The sequence below is a fragment of the Akebia trifoliata genome, unplaced genomic scaffold (assembly GCF_017979445.1).
Source record: "Akebia trifoliata isolate Shusen 1 unplaced genomic scaffold, ASM1797944v1 Contig01401_ERROPOS500000, whole genome shotgun sequence".
NCBI classification, from domain to species: Eukaryota; Viridiplantae; Streptophyta; class Magnoliopsida; order Ranunculales; family Lardizabalaceae; genus Akebia; species Akebia trifoliata.
In genome coordinates this window covers 23,573-41,010 of record NW_028237691.1, presented here as the reverse complement: position 1 = coordinate 41,010, position 17,438 = coordinate 23,573, and the positions used below count along the sequence as shown (strand labels likewise).

The window sequence follows — 17,438 nt, the reverse complement described above, 5'->3', positions numbered from 1 at the left end:
TTGTTTATTTACGACGGATTTTGTTAGTTGTTTAACCCTTAATGACGTCCATAATTGTTGATTATTAACAACTAACCTAATCCGTCATCAAATAACTACTCGAGTTATTATTGCCGTACCCACTTTTACTAATGCTACACCAATTGGTGTGGCGTTAAAAACAACTATGGTGGCAGTATTATTTGTATTGATAACATTCAGACTCAAACCTTATTACCTTAACGACAGCGGATTCGAACTTTCTTCTCGAAAAAAAACCTTCGAATCTCAAATCTCAGACTCGATTCGATTTCGTCTCTCACGATTCTAAGTTTTTTAATTTTTGATCTCTGCTCACAAGATCCTCCTTCGCTATTTAGCGTTTCAGATTTTCAATCGACTCTCTCTCGATCCCAACAAAGAGTCTTCAACAATCCAAGGAATTACGAAATCAGGCGAAGTTCGACACCATCTTCTCCGGCACAAGCTTTCGAGGTAGTTCTCTCTCTCTCTCTCTCTCCCACTATCAATCAGATCTGTAGATCTGATACCGATTTGATTTCCTCTCATTATCTCCTTTATTTTCCCCTTTCTATTACAAATTTTCCATTGAAAATTATGCTTTTTATTTTTATTTTATTATTATTATTACAATTTTATGTTTTCTTTTAGTAATTTGTTCAAGCAATCTATACACTTTTGTGGATCTTTTGATTGCATGCAATTTCTTTTGTTTCTTATCGGCATCTATATATGAATTTGCATCTTTGATTGGTTCTCTATCTGACTATATGTAGATATATTATATTATATATTTAAAAAAAATGGATCTTTTATGGCCAAAATTCTCTAATCCTTGCTTATTTATGTTTGTTGAATTTTACCGAATTTCTTTCTATTAGATCGATCTGTTCAATTCACAAGGTTCTTCTATGTTTAGATCGTTCTCCGTTGCTATTTGATTTACGTCCTAAACCTTTGTATTTGAAATTGACATCTGTAGGGAATTGTATGTATTTGATTCATGTTTTGTGTTTTCTGGTAGTTCAGACTGCAAATTGCTTCAGTTCACTTCTCTAGATGTTAATTTTATATATTTATTTCTTTATTTTAATTTTGTTTCTTAAAAATCTTTAATCAAGTCAGTAATCTCTGTTTTCAAATTTTGTTGAAATCATTTCTTTCTGTCATCTCTACTTTGTCTATTTTATTCATCTTATTTGAAGTTTACACACATTCATCTATGAAAAAAGTTAGATATTCATTTCTTCATTAAGAGCAGTTTTAAAGATCTCTTCATTTTGGTGCAATTTTGTATAATATTTCTGCTTTTGTAGCCACAACTTTAACGGGATTCGACTTCGTTGTGACTGCATTGGTTGGCTTGGTATCTAAATCTACTGGTTATTTATTTATTTATTTATTCCTTCTAAACTGACTTCCTTCACTTTTCATCATCGTTACATTGATTGTGTTATATAGACATGTGGTTACTTGTAATTTAATATATAGTGATTAATTATTGTAATTTAACTTGATATTTGATTATGTAATATGAGAACAACACCTAGTAGGCACTAGGTTGATTTTTTCGTGATTGTTTTCGATTTTATCATATTTTTCCCTTGCCGACTTATTCCCAAACACTGACTTGGTGACTGCTAGTTATAGAACAATGTCATAGTTTTGACTATGCAGAGATATGGGCTGGAAAACACTACACTAGGACACTTATTTCACTTATGTACCAGAACTTGATATGATCCATATTGATCTCTTTGTTGCAACTTGTTTACCGAAATAGCGACAAAAATATATCAGAGAAATAACTTTAACTATAGGAGAAATGTTACTTATCAAAAAAAAAAAAAAAAAAAAAACTATAGGAGAAATGTTCTTGAAGACCTGACAAGTATCTACTGTTGGTACTTACCTCTATAATGATTCTGTTTTCTGTTCATTATTTTATATGTTTGTATATTGAAGGCCATTGTGCCTGTTTTTAAAATTCCTTCTTCTTTTAAGTTAATATATTTTTCCATCTTCTTAAACCAAATATGGACAGCCTCTACTACTACTTAAACCAAATAATAATACTTGGATTACGGATAGCAATGCTTCTACTTGTATAACGTCTGATTTCGTGAATATTTTTGTACATTATGAATATCATGGGTCAGATCAAGTTACAGTTGGTAATAGTGCAGGTTTGGACATTAATCATATTGTATCTACTCAATTTAATCATTGTTCTTCCAATTTCCATCTCAACAATGTTTCACATTTCCATCAATTTCCCACAATTTACTATTTGTTCATCAGTTTTTTCAGGATGATGATTGTTATTTTGCCTTTATTTTGCGTTTTCAATAATATTGTACTGTTTGTTATCTAGTAAGTCCTTACCTTTACGAGGCTCTCTTAAATATAAAGTGTTTTGTGATTCTTGTCCATTAGGGAAAAGTAGTCGTTTACCTTTTTCCTTATCCACTTTTGTTTCATCTATGCCTTTGGAATTAATTCACTCTGATATTTGGACTTTCCCACATTATTCTATAAAAGGTTCCAAATATTATATTGTGTTTGTTTCATCTTCTTTTAAGTTAAGGCCATTTAGTGATGCTTTATAAATATGGACAGCCTCAAGTATCTTCTGTTAGTGTCAATCTTGCAATAGAGACAACACTTGTATGGCTTGTATCTGAAGCCAAGGCTACACCAAATTAGGAGAGACAGTTGCGAAGCACTTAATGAATTGTGGATTTAAATCTTTCGAGGTCAGACTTTTGTATGATATTAACATTTTTATGACCATCCATCCTTAACACATGAATATATGCCTTAGTTGGCTACACTTTTTATTTTTGTGGTTGTGATTTATGTTCTTCTTAGCCTCTAATTATAATGTGAATAGAACTTTCGAAATTATTATGGACAAAAAAAAATTCAACTTAGAAGCACTTACGGGCTTGTCTTGATCAAGGCCATCATATTAGAGGTTCTGCACAACACCATCTTGTTTTGAATCTCAACACATCTCATACACTAGATGCCACCACCAAAAGATTCTTCTTATTTTTGTCCTATAGGGGGTAAAGTCTCAGAATGAGTTAATTTGAAACCACTTTTTATAGGGTTAAAAGTTTCCAAACAGCTGTGGTATATCCTCCAATGTAGTTGTTGGTGGCCACTTAAGACTGAAATTGTTTCTCATAACAGAACTAAAACTTGAGTTAGAAGTTTTGGAAGTAGAAGATGGGTTAGATTAAATATACTTTGATGATTATATAATGTAGACAATAGGTTAAAGTGAACCTATTAGATAATAAACCAGCATTTATGGCTGTGCATAAGATTTAAACCAGCATTTGATACTCTAAGGGTTCTACCAACAAAGAGTGATGTCGTTAGAACAATCCCCCTTTTAAGTACGGATTGGATCCACTTAATTCTACTTGTGAAAAGTATATAGTCAGCCTCTAGACTTATCTAGAGGGTGTACAAAATACTTGTTAACCGACTGGTTCAATTATGGTTTTTAATTTTTATGACTTAGAACTGGCCCGCTTACCTATAGGGTGTACAAAATACTTGCTTGATAACCGTACTCAATACCAATTACTTGTTACCCAATACTCATACTTGATACCTGTAAAATATTTAGATTTTTAAATTAAAAATATATTAGAAATGTCTTATATAATTTTTATATACTGGTATGCTGAACTTCATTTGGTTTCTTCTTTGTTCCCCATTTATTTATTTATTATGTATAATCTAGTTCTTGTAGTTAAGAGATCTAAATAAGACAAGGTTTGATGACTACTATATGAATTCACTTCTACATGCACAATGTGGAAAGTTTTGTGCATGGATAAGGAGAGAGGATAATTAGTTGCAAAAATTTGAAATGAAGAATGATTTTATTTTACTTTGTTTAGCAGGGTGGGTAGAAAAATCTAGGATTTTCATATTTAAAAAAACACAACAAACGCGTCGTTATTAAATACCTAGAAGATGTCTTCGAAGTCCGTACCCCCAAGTAAGACATGGATGACTGTGTCAAGGCTTTCTGTTGAATATTTGGAAGGAATCAATTCATTTTTTGATTTCATAAAAGTTAATAAACATAAATTAGGGGATGATGATTGGTATTGTTGCCCTTGTGTGAAGTGTCGTAATCTGATCGGGGAGAAGAAAACGATAAGCGATATTCGCACTCATTTGATTTGTGATGGTATAGATACATCTTACATTACATGGATCCATCATGGAGAAACTCATCCTAGAAGTTGTGCAAACATTGGGGACAATACACTTGCTAGTGATCATATTGAAGATGTAGTCCCGAACATGGTTGACATGGTAAATGATGCTCAAGCTTATATGGGATCTAGTACATCTATATATATGGATGAAATTGATGATGTAGATGATGTTCAAGTTGAGAATGATTCTTCAGAGAATATTCAGTATGAGAAGTTGATGGAAGAAGCGCTACAACCCTTATATCCATCATGTGGAATTGGTGATACAAAATTATCGATGACAGTTGAATTACTGAGTATGAACGTTAGACATCAATGGTCTAATAGGAGTTTCAAAGAATTGTTGCAATTAATCAAAAGAATTTTACCAAAGGAGAACACTTTACCTGATAGAACCTTCACTGCTAAGAAGATGATCAAGTCTTTGCATATGAAGCACGAGATTATTCATGCATGTCGTAATGATTGTATACTACACTGGAGAGAAAATGAAAATAAAGACAATTGTCCTACGTGTGGTGAAAGTAGATGGAAACCGATGAACTCATTGAAGTCAAGAAGCTCACGTATACCTTAGAAAAAGTTGAGATATTTTCGTTAACACCAAGGTTATAAAAAATGTACAGTGTACCGTAGATTGCAGAAAACATGACATGGCATGCAAATCCTGACTTAGTATCGAACGTATTAATCATGAATCACCTAAAAGATTCTTCTTGTTGGAAACAAGTAAATCATAAATGGAGTAATTTTGGTGATGAGACACGTAATATTCGGTTGGGACTTGCAACTGATGGATTCAATCCTTTTGGAAATAATAATAACTTTTATAGTTGTTGGCTTGTTATGATTGTTCCATACAATCTTCCTCCATCTTTATGTATGCGAAAGGAGTTTACTATCTTAACATTATTGATTCCGGGAAAGAAAGGTCCATGATACGATATTGATGTCTACTTGCAACCATTGATTACAGAGTTGAAGGAATTATGGCCCACAGGAATTATAACGTATGACTCTTACACTAAGAGTAGGTTCAACATGAAAGTAATTTTGTTATGGGCTATACACGATTTTCTAGCATATGGTCATTTGTCAGGTTGTAAGACCGCAGGAAAGTATGGTTGCCCTGTATGTAGTGAAAAAATAGAATCAATATGGTTAAAACATGGGAAAAAATTTGCTTACATGGGGCATAGAAGATTTTTATCAGATTCGAGACATCCATTCAGGAGTCAAAAATCACAATTTAATGGGCATGAGGAACATGGGAAACATCCTTTACGTTTGAGTGGTGTTGAAGTATTGAACAAAATGGAAACCATTCAGACTAACTTCGGAAAGGTAAAAGACAACAAAAAGAAAAGATTCGCGAATCAGAATGAATCTACTGCATGGTCAAAGAGATCGATCCTTTTTGAATTGCCATATTGGAAGGTGCGTTAGGATTATCTTTCTAAACATTAATGTAATGCGGTATAATATTAATTCATTCATGCTGACATATGTTTTGTCAATCTATAGGATCTACCTATTCGTCACAATTTGGATGTAATGCATGTGAAAAAAAATGTGACAGAAAATCTCTTAGCAACAATCATGAATACAAAGAATAAGACGAAGGACGGTCTTCAAGCTCGTCAAGACCTAAAGGCTATGAAAATAGGAAAAAGTTGTGGCCTATAGAGATGAATGACAAGTTGACTTATCCAGAAGCTCCTTTCTTATCGTCTCAATCGGAAAAAGAATTAATTTGTACAACTTTGTATCATTTGAAGGTTCCTATTGGATATAGTGTAAATTCAAAATATAATGTGAGTTTAGAGGATAATGAATTCAAGAACCTAAAGTCACATGATTATCACATCCTTATACAACAATTGTTATCAGTGTTATTGATGCACGCATTCAAGGGTCATAAGCCATTGCGGGCTGCTATTCAACAATTATCAATATTTTTCAATGTCTTATGTTCAAAGATTATTAATCGTGTGGAACTTTCGAAGATGAAAGATCAAATTGTGGAAACACTATGTGTGTTTGAAAAGTACTTTCCTCCTTTTTTTGTTTCCATGACACACCTTGTTGTACACTTGACGGAGGAGGCGCAAGTTTGCGGACCCGTTAGATATCGATGGATGTATCCTTTTGAGAGGCAAATAAAATTTTAAATTAACGAGTTTATTTTTATAATTAAATTTTGCGTCAATCTGATATATGATTCATGTATTAGGAAGATGAAAACATATAAGCGATATGTGGTGAATCAGACATATCCAGAAGGATGTATTACAGAATGTTACCTTATGGATGAATCAATGATGTATGCCATGAATTACATATTTAATGGGGAAAGAGGAAGCCATATGAAAGCAAGGGAGACATTCATGGATGTTGATGGTGAATGTGCTTATCCTATTGATAAAAAGGGGAAGGTTTTTCTTCTTGAAAATGTACAGTACCAGCAAGAGCTCAAATGGGTACTACGTCAATCAATTGAAAATGTTGAGTGGGAAAAGTAAGGAAAATTTTTATTTTACTACATACTTGTTTTGTTATGATGGTTTATAGTTCATAATTTATGAATGTTGCATTTATATGCAGAAATTACACTACTTACGTTCAAAGCCACGTATCTAGTTGTCAAACTCAAAGAGGTAATTCAAGAATAGAAAAGCCAATGGATTACATACCTTGGCTTAGACAACAATTACAGAATGAGGAGAACTCTACCTTGAAAAGGCTTGTTGATGGTCCAAAATTTGAAGCTATTTCATATAGTTCATACAAGGTAAATGGGTATGTATTTTGTATAGCGGATTCAGAAATAAACAAAACAACACAGAACAGTGGGGTCTCTATAAAGGCTGTGACTAGCTTCAGGTCAAGTGTCAGGGATAAGAACGTTGTTAATAAAGAAGTTACTTACTATGGAATTGTCCAACAAATATTAGAGTTGGATTATCATGATTTTAGAATACCGGTATTTTATTGTGATTGGGTTCGTATAGAAGACACAAACGGATATATAGTTGATCCAGAAACGAACTTGATTTATGTTAATTTAGGGAGGTTACAGAGAACTACAAGGGAAGTTGATGAGCCATTTATTCTTGCTTCTCAAGCAACTCAAGTATTTTATTGCAAAGATTGTAGTAGGCTTACAAAAGATTGGCATGTTGTCTTGGAAGTTCCAAAGAGATTGGATCTAGATATTGATTCTTATGAATATCCCTTAGTATTTGAGGCAAGAATGAATGGAAATTCATCAGCATCATTACTACAAGAAGATATCATAGAATATGATAACATGGATGAAGATGAATGAAAATGTTTGTAAGCATGCATTTAATTTATTTATTTCTATTGTTATTGCCTTTATTTAAATTACTTGACTTGAAAATACTATTTGTGATTCCAGCACTATGTCATTTGGTCGATAATCATCCGCTCCTAATACGGCATTGGCATCGGCATCCACATCAGTATCCGCATCCGCATCCTTATCCTTATCCGCATCTGCATCAACATCTGCATCCGCATCTACATCTACGATTGAGAATATGTATAAATGGTGAATAGATTGTATTCATTTGTTCAATATTTGTTATCATGTTTTTGTTAATTCTTTTCATTTTTCATAGGTGGGCTTATCCAAGTTCAGTTCAATCTAAATGGGCAACCAATCGGTCCTAACTCATCTCAATTATGCACTACTATTGGGCGGGTAGCCAAGGCACATGTGCCACTTATATATGATAGGTGGATTAATGTGCCTACTTAGCTTAAGGAATAAATTTGGGAGTCTATCAGTGTGAGTACATGTGTATTAAATGATTTATTTTTACTTGTAAATTGTAACTATGACTTATTACAAATATAACACATCTTATTTAATTTTCTTTGTTGGGCACCTATCAAATTCAAAAATGGCATAAGGATTGGGCAATTAAAAAAGTAAATTTATGTTGGAAAGAATGGAAAAGTAATTTCCGTTGGAACGTATATGATAAATATCTAACAGATGTGGAAAGGAAAAAACATGTACCTCATTACGTGAGAAAAGAAGATTGGGAGAGGTTTGTCGACTTCAACTCGACACTTGAGGGCTAAGCTTTGAGGGCGACTGGGAAGCGTGTTAGACAAGAAAATAAAAACACTCATACCTCTGGTAGAAAGGGACAAGCGCGGCTTGCTGATGAATTGGTAAGTTTAATATCATGTTAGGAACGAAATATGTATATATTGTTCATTTACATATTTGATTGTTTCATTTATAGAGTAAAGAAGATCCTCATAAGGAGATTACCAGGACAGACATATACATTGCCAGCCATGCTAAAAGCCAACAAACGGTGAGAATAATTTATTTATTTATTTTCGTGATTTTCGTGAACACCTCTTTGTTCTAGTGTTTGACTGATCTCTTATATATATATATTTTGAATTCATCTTGTAATCTGAATGTGAACACTTCAGCATTGAAATTGACACTTCAACATTATTGAAATTGACCCCTAGACTTGACTTGACTTCAATTATTGTTATGATACACTTCAACATTATTGTTATTATAGTTGAGTGTCAAAATTGGCTTGATTTACTTCAATTATAGTGCACATTGTACACTATTTCTCTTAGTGGAGCTATGGAATAAATGCTCTTAAATTCATCATTTGTTGGGGGAGGGTATGTAATTGGTGGAGGTTTATGGGTTGGGGGTCGGTATGTAATTGGTGGTGGCTGTATTGGTGTTGGTTTATGTGTTGGGGGAGGATATGTACTTGGTGGTGGTACACACATTTTCTCATTTGTCTACTAAATATTTTAGTGTTTAGATTAAAGAGAATGATTGAATATTTGCATGGACATTTTCTGTGATTAAGCAGATGGGACACTCAATAAATGACATTAATTGTATTTAATTAACCTTTCTATTTAATTAATCTACAAGAGCTTGTCACATCTGATCTTGTCTTCTACCTTTAATTACTCATCTTATTAAAACAGGCTTATTGTTTTTTATTTTTTAAAAAATTATCCCCAATTTTATCATTTCTAATGTCAACTAGAGACTTCTTTACTTCTTTATGTGTGTGTGTGTGTGTGACATAGAGTTTCATATTAAACTAAGGACTTGAGACTTGAGAGGGCCCCATGACAAGGAGCTAGGATCTCCTCCTAGATGCTCCTAGCCAATCAAAAGCCGCCATTCCTGCTAATCAAATACGGAGCTTTGACTATTAAACTTAGATTAGGCCTTAAGTATCCATTAACGACACATACAGAATTTCTTGATTTCAGACTTTAGATGTCGCTCATAAGCTACCATATCTACGATTATATATTTTGTAAACAGTCTAAGTATGTACTTCCTGTAGTTGATTTGCAAACAAAGTTCAATTTCCTTTAACCACCACGTGGCAGACATTGGTCAACCTTATGGTAGGCCTTAATAACAAAAATACATAGATTGGAGCATTGTGGCTTACCTTTCTAAATGGGCTTGGAAATTACCAACCTATTTGTAATGTTTTTATTAGCCAATTTAAACTCTGTCATTGGATTGGATTCTTTGCCTCCCAATATCTCATTGGTGAAATTTTTGATATATAAAACGTTATGTTTTTATAATAAATTTGGATTACAAATTAAGATTTCTCTTTGTTGGTATGCTTAATGTTGTGGATTCTTAATTTTTGTGGCATAATAGAAAATGACATTAATAATGAGGACATATATGCAGCAATGGCAATCTGGGTTACTGTGAGAGCTCAGGTTATGGTTACAGTTTCTTGGACTAGTTCAACCATAGAAATTCAATATTGAAATTCAATATTTTCAAGGATTTTTAAGACGATATTAGTGATACTACAGGCTTGGCAGATCCAGATGTCTATAACTGTTGAAAGATCATGCATGAGTTCACATGAATATATTTATTGGACACTTCACAAGTCTGTAGAAGTTATTTTGTCATGTGTTTGTTTGATCCCTGTTTGATCCCATGCACCTGTAATGGTCACAATAGCGTCATTGAGACTTGCTTGAATATAATAGTTTCTTTTCATATTGAAACTCAATGCTTTGTGTGTTTGTGGGTGTGTATGTGTTCAAAGAGGCTAGTGCTGACCTTTCATGAATCTCTTTATGTGATTTAATTAGTTCAATTGGTTTTGATTTTTTGTGGGTCTTCTCTAATCATGTTGAGAAACAAATCAAATTTAAAGGGATTTTTTTGTTTTTATTTATTTATTTAAAATAGTTGTTATTCTTTATATTTCTTAATTATTATTTATTTTGCAGGAGGCCATCAATAGAATGATTGCTAATGACCCTTCTAATAAACATAACGATCTAGACCATGACCCTGTGGCTGTGGTATGTGCATTATTTTAATTAGGATATTTTGTAATTATGATATAATGTTGTGTAGTAGGCATTGATATTAGTAAGTATGATATCATATCGTTAGTAGATATTGATATTAGACACTTTTTGTACAGGTTTGTGGTCCTGATAGTCGGGGTCGTGTTAGGGGAATGGGTTCAGGTGTTTCCAAGACTTCCGTGCGTGCTTCAATTCCTTATAAGCAAGCCTTGGCGTATGAGATGACAATCCTTCATAATAGAGTGGATAAGTTGACGGAAGCAGTGCAAAAGATGAATGAGACTTTACAACAATCAAATTTTTCTGCTAGAACACCAATGCGGTCTTCCACCAATCTCGGTAGTTTTTCACAAGTATTACATTGGCATTTTACTTTTGATAGATGAGTGAACTTCTATTGTTGCAATGATATTGTCTACATTATTTTATAGGTAAGGCCCAATTCTCCACATCATGAGTCACATTCTAATCCACCAAGCATACAAATAGGTTCTTGTAAGGTGAATCGCTTACAACGACCACATGATTGTGTTGCCGAAGGAAGAGTGATTGGTGCATCTAATGCAGATTCAAATAGTTACGATATTCTTATAGATGAGGTCCTTGATGGGAATGTGATTCTACAGAGTGGAGAAGGAACATTCGCTGATTTGACATGTGGTGATATTATTGATTGGCCCAAATTTCGAATAAAGTTTTATTGAACAGAGGTACTTTTCTTACTTTATATGGTAGATAGACACTAAACATAAAAAATTATAATAAAATAATTAAATGTTTGACAATGATAGTTATGAGAACTCTTTTATTTTGTAATTTAGTATATTCATCTTTCTTGCATAATTACTTGGATTGCTTTAAGTAGTCGGTATCATTACTATATATCTGACAATGTTTTTTAATTTTTCAATCACAGATTTCGACAATATGTTGCAAGAAATAGGAATGTATATTATCCTTAAGAATCGCTGCGTCATTCTTCCAAGGACCGAGAAAGACATATGTTGGTTTTGATTTCTACAAGTGAAGTGAAGTTGGTAGAAAATATTTTTTGAAAAACTTCTTTAAACATTGGGATGTATATTAAAATCGACACCATGAAAACGGGGCATGTTGGACTATGATTACACATGTAAAATTTGAATGAATATGGTTTCCATTTAAAAAATGTAAAATGTAAATTTTTTTTTTTTTGGTGTATTTATTTATTTTGTTAGATTTTAATTTTCTGTCCAATGAAAATTGTCATTTTCTTTTTAGGTGAAAAATAATAAAAATAACAAAGAATACTGGCTAAAATTCTAAAAAAAAGTTTCACAAAAAAACGACGGCTTTAAGCCGTCGTTTATATCTACTAATTTAATTTAAAATCGACGAATAAAAATGACGGGTTTGAGTCGTCGTTTTTGTTTGACAGACTACGACCGTCATTTTTTAGAACAGTTTGTTGACGCGTGCCAACCATCGTTCACCAAAAACAACTTCGTTATTTACAATTGCTCTTGCGACGGCGGGGGCCGTCATTTTTCTTAAAAAACGACGGCTTTGGCCCGTCGTTTTTTGTGAAATATGACGTAGTATACCACTGTCATCTGTTGCCCTTTATGATCTAGTGCCTATTGTTTCACCTTAAAATTGAGTTCATTTGCCTTGTCCTTTAAGATAGTACTCTATATCCTCTTCTACATCGCATCAATTGGAATAAAATACCAAACCTTAAAACGTCACCATTAATTTGGATTTTTTAAAAAGCTATCAATGCACACAATTCTATGAATTTCGAAAAAAAAATGTTAATTTTCACCGTCGAATTTTAATTTTAAATTTGGGAGTTCTATGGATGTTTGGTAGCTGTCCATTTTCAAAACCTTGGATCAAGTCCAAATATTATTTATTTTAATTGATGTATTTCAATGAAATCTAGGGGACTGTGGTGTTGGATTGCCAATGCGGTAATCCACTTGTGGCACGAGGATGCTTATAAGAGTTAAAATCTTACTAAAGAAAGTATTTATCATTTAGAATTGTTCCAAGATTTAAAGTTTAATCATTAGTCATAACAGGTGAAGAATTTCAAAGATTTTTAGTTGAGATCATTAGTATACAATAACAGATGAAGCTCAAGGACTGGATGTCTTATTTTAATGAAGAATTATAGAAACCCAATATTATAAATTATTTTCGACACTAAGCATATCAACTAATGCCCTGAGGCCATGTGTATTAAATGAGGTAGAGAGAAACTTTAGGAAGAGTTTTATTTTAGTATTTTTTCTATACAGTTGGCGTAATGCTATTGGTTCGTCAGCGTAGCACCTAAATTTCCATATAGGAAAACTCTATTCGGTTTAATGACCCCATGAACTTTAGTCGTTACAGCTTCTTCTCCTCCAAGAAACCAAATAGGCATAACGTTACGTCCGTTCATATTAAACAAACACCTCTTTGTGTTCTTCCTCGGTCCTTGTAATTATGGTAAAACAGCCCGTCACACGATACACTCGATCTCTCTCCAAACACACAGATGGTTCAACAGAGTGGCAGTCTAGTAATATTTGTTATTGTGTTCTCATGGCTGGGATGCTCAAAAGGGTTGCAACACAGAGTAGGAGACTCTACGTGGTCCATTCCACCAACACAAGAGTTTTACACTAACTGGTCCAATTATCAATTCTTTCAAATCGGTGACACTCTAGGTTTTCATCTATTCCTTCTTCTAGATTATAGGAACCATTTTCGGATTCCGTAATTAGGCTTAAATTTTATTAATTCAAAAAAAATTTGGTAATTTTTTTTTTTTTTTTTTTTTTGGGGCGGGGGGATGATATGTGTTTAAGTTCCATCCATAACACGTCATCTTCAAACTCACTAAAAACCCCATCTTTTTCTTGAGATTTGAAGGTTGAAGAAGACTAAATTTTGAGGTTAAAGGACACAATTTCATCCTATTTGGTGATTAATATTCAATAGTTAATCCGCAGGTTGTCCCTTTATTTGGCAAATTTTACAATTTTTTTAGTCTGGTTTTCCAAAATATATGCTGAAAATTGTAAATTTTCAATTTCAGCCCGTTATTCATTTTAATTCTGAAAATGGTCGATACACCATTGTCAGAATTAAAACATTTTACCTGAGTGAGAAAAATACTTACAATTTTATGTTTTAATTTGAAAATAGTAGACTCACTGAATTAAAATAAGATTCGTGAAGAATGCATGTGGTCTCGGTACGTGGTTGTGTACGCGGTTGGCGTGGCAACGGCACAGAACCATAGATCATTTTCATCAGGATACAAAGGAAAAAGATGTGCCCTTCTGTGCCCTTGCCACGTCAGCTGCGTACCCAACCGTGTACCAAGATTGCATGCATTCATCATTATTCTTAAAGTAAATAGTGCGCTGAAATGAGAATTTCAATAAGAAATTTCTACCTATTTGTAAGTTTCCCAATTCTTGAAACAGTTGTGCTGGGGTGACACATGATTTACTGTGATTCTCACAAGTCTGATGTGGACATGCATACATAACTATAGATGATTTTTACTCGTACTGCAAGGAAATACATCTATGGTTTTGTACACATCCCACGTCAGATTTGTGAGAATCGCAGTAAATTTTTTTTTTGTCATTTCAGCATTTTCCTTCTTGAAATAATTCAAAACGTTTTATTTTTGGAAAACTTTGGAGTATTTTGTGACTCATAAATTTGAAGCTTGTCTCTTTATTATTATTGTTTCAAATTCTAATTTGTGTTTTTTTTTTTTTTTTTTTTACTTTTAATTTGGGTAGTTTTCGAGTTTCAATCAGAGTTTCACAACGTGATGCAAGTATCAAGAAGAGAGTATGAGAGTTGCACAGCAGATAATCCGTTCCAAGCCTTCTTGATCGGCCCAGCCACTGTTACTTTGATTCAACAAGGCATTTACTACTTTATCTGTAGCTTTGGGAACTTTTGTGTTGTTGGACAGAAGCTCTCCATTACCGTCCATCATCATCATTCCCCCACAAAGTCTCCTCCTTTACTACCCATTTTTACTCCATCACCAGGACCAGTTATTCCTTCAGTGCCGTATGTGGAGGGTATTCTAACTAAACCTCCATCCCATGTCAGTTATGCGGCTCCATCACCTGTGTCACAAATTAGTACTTGGAGCTCAGGTGTTTGTTTCACTGTTTGTAGAGGTTTTGGAGGGAAGGTGGTGTTGGTTGTGGTGATATTCCATGTTTTAGTGTTTTAATAATTTGATCAAAAGTTTGGGGTGTGTATAAATTACAATTTTAAAGCTCGGATTTTTCATCTCATCATGACTGGAAAGAATAACTACTGAAGAAGAAGAAGAAAATAAGTAAACTCGGTACTGATGTTAACGAGGCAATGGGAAATTATCAAAAACCATGATTACTGTATAGATTATCATAATGTGAAAAAAGCCCAAATTAGGCAGTCTTGGGCCATCAAATTTCATAAAATTTGACGGATCAAGAAGTTGAATTGGCATAGAATTTTTCATTGTCAAATTTTTTTTTCCGATGGGCTGAAATTGTCAAATTAATGAAGAATGGGAGAAATTCGACAGCTCTATGCCGTCAAATCTAGGAATGTTAAGAATTTCAATGGTCCTAAACCGTTAAAATTAAATTTTTTAAATTCATGAGTCTTGACCAGTCAAATTTTTATGTTAAATTTTCCAATTTTTACCTAGTATATGGTTTTAAAATTCATACCTCATCCTAGTCTCGGATGCTACCAGGCAAAATGGTCAATGTATATCTTCCATCATATTGACTCATCCAATATGTTGAAAATATCAAACACATTAATCAAACTCGACCAAGCCAATTAGATTGTCTTTAAAATAGAATAAATAATTTATTATTGATTGAAAGGTTGATATTCACAAAAAATATGGATTTTGTGATTGAGAATCTTTTAATCCATCTTATAAAAATTATAATTATTTATGTAGATATGTGGTCATTCAAAGGAGAACTTTGTTACTCATCTATAATGGGTTTTGGAGTTGTCATCATTCAAAGAGTTTAGTTGTGAATGGACATTATAAAATGAGACTAGATAAGGAGGATTGATTGACGGACAAGGAAGGGATTAGTCATCTTGTTCCACTCATTCATTGATAGTTACCAAAGGTATGGCAACAAAATGATGCATAAATATTTTTTTATTTTTTTGGGGTTTTGAAGATAGAGGGGATTATAGAGAGATTACGAGAAAAATTGGCTATAATTCCTTTTGCAAAATGGAGAAATCAAGGTACTGAGCAAGCCATTGCTACAACTAGATGTTTGCTGGAGTTTTTTGTGGGCTATGGACTTTAGTGGAAATCCATTTTGAGCCCCCAAGCCTTATTTTCTACTTATGTGCTGCTTTAGGAGTCTTTATTTTATTTTTAGTCCATAGGTAATGTTCATAAGTCGAACAAAGCTATAGGAGAACCAAGACCTTATGCATGAGAATGTGGTCCATTTTGAGACTATTTTTGTTGCTTTAAGAGTCAGATATTGATCTATAGGAACCTACACTTTAGATAATAGCCTTTTGGGAGTCGTGAGTATGTGCATGTTGTGTATGCATGTATGGATGTATAAACAGAATGTGAACTGATAGAGGGTCTACTCTCTAGCTTTTAAGCGATAAAGAAAGTAAGGAAAGAAACTAAATTAGGAAATTAAATTGTATAGAATTAAAGTAACTTGAAGCTACTAACTAGGAGTTCAAGGAGTAAACACCCCAATTTGAATGGGCTCTTACTCAAAAAAATCTGTCAACGAGTTTAAAAATCTTAAATCCCCGAAAATTGACATTTTGATCAAATCAAAAGGTCTTAAGACCTCTAAAGATCTCATAGACCCACAATAAGGCCTTATAAACACCCCACCTTCTCAACCTTTCACTCCTATAATCCAAAACTCGAGTAAATTCTAAACCCACCTAAGGCTAATCGATTTCCAACCCACTAAATCCTATTTTAGCCTCACCTTAAAACAAACCTAACCCTAGCCAATGTATTAACCAAATCTAAACTTAAGCCTTACAACCCAACTCTAGCCCAAACCTTAGACTCAAGCCAATTCTAAAACCTAAGCCCTCACCAAGTCAAAAGCCTAAACCAATAAAATCCAAACCTAAAATTTATACCCATACCCATGATCACCATGTAGACACCCCATTTTTGCATCCGCCTGATTAATCAAGTCGTCAACCCGATCGCAAAGGTTCCCAATGATGGATGTCTATTCCAATGCTTTATTTTGTTACCAGATATGTTTCAGAAATCTGGATGAGGTATCTCGAACTGACAAAACTTAGAAACCACGCTACGCTAGGAAAATACGACCCCAGAAACATAGAAATCATCATCTTGCAAATCAAAAAGAAGCTTCACGATAAAAATCACTAAAAATGATTAAATTATCAAAATAACCCTAACCTCAAAATAACCCTAGAGCCTACGTTACGCTTAGAAAAACTCTCTCGAACACATAAAATAACAAATCGGAACCAAATAAATCATTTCACCAATTTTAACAGAATTTGACAAAATTATGAAAATGCCCCTCATAAAGTTCACAATAATTTCACATAAAAATTTTCATAAATGACACAAACCAACATTCTCATTGAATTCCTTACGAAAAACTGATTCTAAAACATCCTAGAACATTAAAAACCGACTTGAAACGTGAAAAGTCCTCTCCGGGGGTAAAACGGTAATTTCACAATTTTCATAATTAAAAAATTCGAAATTAATAAATAAAACATTAAATAATTAAAGTGAAACAT

The 17,438-nt window shown here is 33.3% G+C and overlaps 1 protein-coding gene across 4 annotated transcripts; it reads left to right on the top strand.

Moving 5' to 3' along the window:
• The first annotated feature begins 219 nt into the window (after positions 1-219).
• On the top strand, positions 220-11,088 carry LOC147380428 (uncharacterized). Of its 4 annotated transcripts, none has more exons than XR_015175323.1 (4): positions 6,632-6,765; positions 8,528-8,602; positions 10,554-10,628; positions 10,754-11,074. XR_015175323.1 is itself a non-coding variant. In XM_086431711.1 (3 exons), the coding sequence occupies exons 1-3, from the start codon at positions 2,730-2,732 to the stop codon at positions 11,021-11,023; spliced, it is 372 nt and encodes a 123-aa protein (XP_086287837.1). In that variant the 5' UTR covers positions 2,302-2,729; the 3' UTR covers positions 11,024-11,088. The 4 variants fall into 4 exon arrangements, 1 of the variants encoding a protein (XP_086287837.1); XR_015175324.1 differs by lacking the exon at positions 6,632-6,765 and adding an exon at positions 8,370-8,453 and having other exon boundaries at positions 10,754-11,076; XR_015175325.1 differs by lacking the exons at positions 6,632-6,765; positions 8,528-8,602 and adding an exon at positions 220-474 and having other exon boundaries at positions 10,754-11,085.
• Positions 11,089-17,438: the final 6,350 nt, after the last annotated feature.

What these genes read in the sequence shown, in the direction of transcription:
- LOC147380428 (XM_086431711.1), top strand. Translation starts at nt 2,730, where the DNA reads ATGAATTGTGGATTTAAATCTTTCGAG. An exon ending in GTGGATTTAAATCTTTCGAG is followed by an intron (nt 2,757 to 10,553) that starts GTCAGACTTTTG and finishes TTTATTTTGCAG; the next exon opens with GAGGCCATCAATAGAATGAT. An exon ending in ACCATGACCCTGTGGCTGTG is followed by an intron (nt 10,629 to 10,753) that starts GTATGTGCATTA and finishes CTTTTTGTACAG; the next exon opens with GTTTGTGGTCCTGATAGTCG.